The 7,343-nt window shown below is 39.0% G+C and overlaps 1 protein-coding gene across 1 annotated transcript; it reads right to left on the reverse strand.

Annotated features, from left to right (window-relative positions):
- Positions 1-633: 633 nt before the first annotated feature.
- On the reverse strand, positions 634-2,423 carry LOC110096163 (protein ALP1-like). Its single transcript, XM_020821957.2, has one exon. The coding sequence runs from the start codon at positions 2,320-2,322 to the stop codon at positions 895-897; it is 1,428 nt and encodes a 475-aa protein (XP_020677616.1). The 5' UTR covers positions 2,323-2,423; the 3' UTR covers positions 634-894.
- Positions 2,424-7,343: the final 4,920 nt, after the last annotated feature.

Raw genomic sequence — 7,343 nt, forward strand, 5'->3', positions numbered from 1 at the left:
AACTTTTCACAATCTTCTTTCAGTACATAAACTCATAACTGCAACAATTGATGTATTCGGGGTACACCATCAAGGATCTAAAGTTCAACAATATTATTCTCCAAGGTCACACTTCTAATGACTTATATGACATTCCGCTTCACTGGCCACTGTAACTTAACATTGTTCAACTTTCCAGGACTACAGCGGCTCCTCTCATGCACAATCATGTTGGACATCCCAACTTCTTTGATATCTCTATCATCTCAAAACAACATAAGAACTTTTAAAACACCACTATCACTATTTATGTAATCTCTGTAATTCCATATATGGATCATTGACTTCCTTTGTTTGATGTCACTGCACAATCAATCAAGCTAAGAGATAGGTTTACAAACTTCACCTCATTAGCAATCATGGATTGTATTGCCAATCACAGTAATATTACCATAACTGATAAGCTTGTTAAGAAATCCAAATTACGTAAGACTAGCAAAAAGACAATACTTCGAATTATAAAAACTCAAGATGGTAATATGCAGTTTCCAGCCAATCAATCCAACAAAACTAACCTTGTAAATTTTTCATCTTGTACAAATGGAAGAATCAAATACAAAATACATAATTTGAACAATGAAACTTGACAAAAAATTAAAAAGAGAGCCAAAGAACCTCGTATTCTTTAAGTAAGACAGTATTCAAAACTTACAAGAAGCAATAAATAAGGGTAAACAAAAACCTGCAAAAATCTCGATCAACATACTTACATCTCTCTAATCAATATTTCTATAAATCTATACAATTTTTTCAGAAACTATCATTCGCAACATCGGAAACAGCTAGGTTCCTACTTGGTACAGTAATTTCATACTAAACAAGAAAAATCTAGGATTGCATTTCGAGTTTGCTAACCTAGAAGAAAGTGGTGCCACCGAGCCCTTGGTGAAGCAAATTGTGGGCGATGTTGTCTCGGGCTTGCATCGAACTCTCTGAACGGATACCGTTGTCTGGCACCATCTCATCATCCACAAGCTCATAATTGAATTCGTGGTACATTTCCTCCTTACTCATCTCACATATATTATGAAGGACGCAACAGGCGCCGAGAACTACCGGCAGGTCTTGCAGCTTCACTTCCGTCCGCTTTTGCAGACAGCTCCACCGACCCTTCAATCTAGCAAACGCCTCGCGGGCAATCCGCTGCACTTCCCCAATCTTCTCATTAAAGGCATGCTTGGTCCACGTGAGATTCTGCTGTGTGTAGGGCACAAGAACCCAATCGAGCAATGGATGGCCGGAGCTTCCCACAATCCACGCGTTCCTGAGCATCCCTTTCTCCTCGGCGCGGTGATAGAGCGCCGACTTCTCGAGCACCTGGTCGTCAGGCATGGAACCCGGCCAGCCGATGCAGACGTCGGTGAATACGCCGTCAGGATCGACCACTCCCTGTACAGTGATGGAGTAGGAAGTCTTCTGGTTGCGCTCCGTGTGACGGCGGTTGTAGTATGCGGCGACGCTTATTTTAGGGGCAATGATAGGGATGTGGGTGGTGTACATCGATCCCAGAACGTTGGGGATACCGGAGACGGCCTCGAATCGGGCCTTGATGGCGGCGGCGGATGCCAAATCCGGCCACCGAAGGTATCGCGGCATAAGAACGGAGCGAATGGCAGAGCAAACCTCAAGGACCAGTTTGTGGCAAGTGGAGATGCCAAGGCCGAATCGCTTTGAAACAAGCCGAAGCGGTTCTCCTGTGGCCAGCCGCCAAATACAGACCGCAACGCGCTGACGCACCGGGATCGCCGCGCGGAGCGTCGTGTCCTCCTTGGCCACCGCCGCACCGAGACCTTCGCAGATCATGTCGAACGTGGTCCGCCCCATCCGGAACGCGCGTCGGAACTCTTCCTCTGGAAAGTCAGGGTGACTGCACCGTTCCCACCACGCCCTCGACCGATCCTTAACCCACAGCCGTCGCTGATGCTGATGCGGCGCCGGATCACCAACATAGGCAGCATCGGCCAAAGCAGCGGCGGCGGCGGCGGCTGCAGACGCCGCCGTGCTGTCTTTGGTCGTTCGGAGGGAATCATCGGCATCTAGATCAGAGTAATGGTCCTGGAAGCGGAAGTAGTAGTCTAGTAACGTGGCGGCCTTCTTCTCGTGGTTGGCACGGAGGAGGTAGAGGTCGTCTTCCAATTCCCTCCGATCGGATTCCTCCTGGGCGTCGAGGGCAGCGAGGGAGGTGATCAGCCGAGCGATGTTGCGCTTCTTTCTCCTCCGGCGATTGCCGGCAGATTCATCGGCGTCGTCGGCGAGTGGACGGCAGCCGCGATGGGGAAGCATCTCAGGGAGAGCGGGCGAGGAAGGAAGGGCGGGCGGGATGACGTCCTGGAAGAAGGGGTAATAATAGGAAAAATCGTCTTCGATGAGTGGAGGGAAAGAGGATGGGTTACTGGTTGGTGCGGATACTCGCGGTGGGGTTTTCATATATGAGGTCTACGTGATTGGCCCGCAATTTTCGGATTAGGTAAACAACGAAACTCTCTCTCCGCAAAGTAATGGAATTTAAAAATAGGCGATGCCTAGAAACAAAAGATAGAGACGAAGAGGGATGGAAGATCGACGGGGTGTAGATGCGAGTTGGCAAATGTGAACGGTAAGATTTTTTGGGTTTTGGCCTGTTATATATGTAGGCGGTGCGGGCGAACGCGGTTTCGTTAGGGTGCACATGAAGCAAGGATCCGAATTCTAATAAAAAATTATTATCCCCCGGGCACGCCGAACGCGGTCGCGGAGCGGGCTATGGTAAATTATCTGTATACTTATTGAAAAAAAAAAATTTATAGTCACTCGGCGATTGGCACTACAATGGCAAAGTCAGTCTGCAGTTCAATGGGTCCCTGGGTCATATTAATTTTTTATTTTATTTTATAATTACTGACGAGTTCATTTTTTATTTTTTTGACGATTGTGAACTGGCCGCTTGTCTTAGTTTTATGTTTAGTTTTTTTTAATATAAATTAAATATATTTTAATGAAATACTTTGAATTTGAATAAGCTTTTTAGTATTATCACAAACTTAAAAAACAAAACTCATATTTAAACTGCATCTAACTTTTCAGCGAGATCTATATTTCTCTGCATTCAAAAAATATTTCAGCTTTGTTGTGGGCTAGAATATTTTAGGTGGTGGAATGAATAAATTTTGTCTTAACTATGCATGGATATTCAACACACAAACAGAGGGAGAAGTAAAATATTTGATCTTTTTTATGTGGAAAATCCGAAGAGGGAAAAATCATAAGGCCTCACATAGGTGAAAAGATTCCTCTAAATTTGAGTCAATCACAAAGGTTAACTCGTCCCTTGACTTAGAGGCGGTTAAATTATAGTAGTTTAGGAGAGTTAGTAAAATGTCTGGCGACGGTCGGGTAGAAGTCAAACAGCATTCAGGTAGAAGTTCAACTGACAGGGAATGATCTAACGAAAGTCGGGCAGAGGTCCAACGAAACTTAGTGGCAAGGTGGAAGTTCAGAGGCGGTCGACTGTCGGGCGTTGATCCGAAGAAGGTCGGCCTGAACTCCGGCCGCAGTCGACGGCCTGGTGGAAGTCTGGCGGCTATTCACGGCCGAGCGGTGGTCCAATGATAGTCAGGATGAAGCACGGCGGCAGTCGACAGTCGGGTGGAGGCCTGGCATCTGTCGACGGTCAGGCGGTGGTATTACGATGGTCAGGCTGAAGTCCGACGGTGGCCGAGCAGAAGTTTGGAGGTGATCGACGGCCGAGAAGTGGTACGACGGCAGTTGATGGGGGGTTCGTTGGCAGTGGTGCTGGATAGGGCTGTAAAGGAACCGAGCCGAGCCGAGTATGTGAGTGTTCATGTTTGTGTTTATTTAATATCAGCTTGTTCATGTTTGGTTCATGTATGTTCGAGCTTTATTGTTTGTGTTCATGTTTGGTTCATTTAAATTAATGACTGTTCATGTTCGGTTCATGTTCACTTCATGTTCGTTCGTTTAGTGCTTATCGAGCTTGTTCGTGAACATATTTAACGAATTTTTTTAAACTATCAAACAAATACGTTCATGAACATATCTATGAACAAACACATTTATAATAAAAGCAATTGTCTATGTAACAAAGACAATGATTATTTATATTTATTAATTTTATAGTCAAATATTAATTATTTTTATCTAGCTTATTTACGAGTTCAAAATCGAACACGAATTAAGCTTTTATCGAGCTTAATGTCGAGCTTGTTCACGAACTTCAAATGATGTTATTCGCGAACATAAATGAGCCGAACACATTAGTGTTCAAGTTTGTTTATTTAAGAATCGAGTATTTAAAATATTGTTCAAGTTTGTTTGTTTAGCTAATTAAACGATCACAAACGAGGTTTAATCGAACCGAAGAACGAGTAGCTCGTCGAACTTTTTGTTCGCTTGCAGCCCTAGTGCTGGAGCTCTTGAAGCCTCGGAACTCACTCCAATATCTAGCCAAAGGTCCCATTCATATAGAGAGTGGTGGTCTATTTATAGATTTGCATGAGTGGCACATCTCGTAAATATATAGAAGATTTAGGACAGATTCGAAGTGCTCCATCGGATGGCTCGTATAGATTCTCCGATCTTGGAGAATTTTTCAACTATTTAAGTGCCTTAATGATATCGGAATTCAGCAATCTTGGGCTCGTTGGATTCGGCTCACCGAGCAGCTTGATTTGACTATAAGAATGTCATATATGGATATCATTTTTCATCCAAATAATGCTTTGAACTTTCCAAACATGGTTCGGGACACAATTTGGACCCATTTATGCTTTGGTTGTACCAATTTTGGTATTATTAGGTTCGTCTCTTTAAGACGTCCAGTTTGACTATAAGTTTGTTGAAATTGGAATTCAGATGATCCTAACTTTAATTTATAAAGTTTCCAACTTAAATACGCCTGAAGATTCGTGAATGATCAAGATGATTTTTGGTGACATATCAATTGCCCCCATATTTTTGGTTGTTGAATCTTATGAAGTCCAAAAATATATCTGTCATTTTAGTATTTTTCGAAGTCTTACTATTAATCGGAGCAAAATATATCAAAAACAATTAACTCCAAAAATTTTCAAATAGCTCAAAGCTTAATATAGAGGCTCTATTGAGCTTCAAAAGTGTCAAAATTGAGTTTAGAACATCGAAAAATGGTTCCGTAAATGCCAAACATGTTCAAATCATACTTTCTTTAGAAAATCTATATATATATAAATATAATTACTTAATTAACTAATTAATAAATTAAAAAGTATATGCAATAAAAATTAATCTATATTTATATATAACTTTATTAAGAAATAATGTTAAAAACTATCTGAGGAACGCGTCTACAATAGTCGCCTTAAAGAGGCAATTTTTTTTTTAAATTAATTAATTTTTTTTTTTTTTCAATAGAAACCCACAGTGGGGCTTACGCATTTATCCAAAAAGCATTTACAACATGTCCTTAAAGAGACTAAAGGCTCATCTACAAAAAAAGAAAATACAATCAAAAATAAAAAAGAAAGTACAAAAACAAAAGAAAATCTAATGAGGCACAAGTCTCAGTCTAATACAAACAAAAGGACAGAAAAAATCTAAAGCTAAACCAAACCACAAAGCAGAAAGAAAACCAATAGCTAACAAATCCTCAACACCAACATCTTTATTCTTCCAAAGCCCTTCACAAAACTGCACCCAAATTCCCTTCCATAAAGCATATCTTTTCAACTTTCAATTCTACCTGTAAAACAAAAACAACTCTATAGGCACTAAAATTATTAGTACAAATCAGCTAAAGAAATACCCCTAACTTAAAAGGTAAGCTTATAATTGAAAAAAAAAACCCTAAAATACCAGCAGTTCAGACCCCAGAATTGAGCACCAAAGGGGTTCCATATCCAATTACAGCTAAACACCAACTCATTTTCTCAAATAAGGTAAACCACATTTGTCTAATCTGATCAAACCTCTAAGTAAAATAGGAATATTAGAATTATCAAAGCAAGTTAAAGAAATTAAACATGTACCCAAACGAGCCAAAAAATCAGCACAAGCATTACCTTCTTTCCAAATATGAGAAACCACATAATCCATCTGAGAAAGCATACCTTTAATCTCTATGAGAATATTAAAATTCTCAGCATTACCAGTATTATCATAATTAAGAAAATATAAAACTAATAAGGCATCCTCTTCAATCCAAACCCTTAAAATTCCTTTAGAAAGAGCAATTTTAAGAGCCTGATACAAGGCCATTAGCTCAGCATAAGGAACACTACAACTAGAGAGAGGACCAGCAAAACAACAAGCCAAATTTCCATCAGCATTCCTTAAAATAACAATATTCCTATACTTAGTATCATTTCTATCCATCCAAATAAACCAAATAATAGTAACAGCCATCACAATTTTAATGTGACCTCTATTGCAATTATGAAAAAGAGCAGTAAGAAAATGATTAAAAGAAAGATGCCCAGAAAAATAATTGGTATTGAAAAAATTATCATACCAAATCCAGACCTTAGCAGCAATAGCCCCATTGATGAACACATGATTAATGCTTTCAATATGAAAACAACATAAGCACATAGAAGGAAGATTAAAACCTTTTCTCCAAAGAATACTATCCACAGGAATATATTTTCTAATAATTCTCCAAACAAGAACCGAATAAGAGGTAGGGATATTGTTACTCCAAATTTTATCAAAAATAACAGAAACTTCACCTTTCTCCCTAATAAAATTCCAAGCATTTTTAAAAATAAAAGAGCCATTGAAAGACAGCTTGAATAAAATATGGACCTCTTGATTAGTATCTAAATTAACATTTTTAATTTTATTACCAATCTCGGCATGGACCAAATTAAGAATAGCATTCTGTTCCAACCCTCCTTATTAAAAAACTAATTCACTTTCTCAGCAAAAACAGAAGAAGTAGAAAGAAGATTGTCAAGAGAATCATTACCCAACCATATGTCTTGCCAGAAAAAAGAATTACCAGAATTTATACCCCAACTAATAAGGGGATCCATTTTATGACTAATAGCATACATTCTTTTCCAAATAGCAGAAATTAAATTAAATTAATTTAATTACTTAAACACTTTAGTAGTAAAATACTATTTTTTGCTTCAAAAAATTCTGAAAAATTTTCAAAAAATCTAAGAAAATTTTGAGTATTTATTTTATTTTTAAATGAAATTGTTTTTAATTTATTTCCTATTTTATATTTCTAATAATAGGAATTATTTAATTTTTGGGCATTAAAAATTAATTTAAATGGGTTGGAGAGAAGGCTAAGGAAATTGATAGTTTAGGATTTAAGCTTT

Source organism: Dendrobium catenatum, unplaced genomic scaffold (genome assembly GCF_001605985.2).
Source record: "Dendrobium catenatum unplaced genomic scaffold, ASM160598v2 fragScaff_scaffold_323, whole genome shotgun sequence".
Taxonomy (NCBI): domain Eukaryota; kingdom Viridiplantae; phylum Streptophyta; class Magnoliopsida; order Asparagales; family Orchidaceae; genus Dendrobium; species Dendrobium catenatum.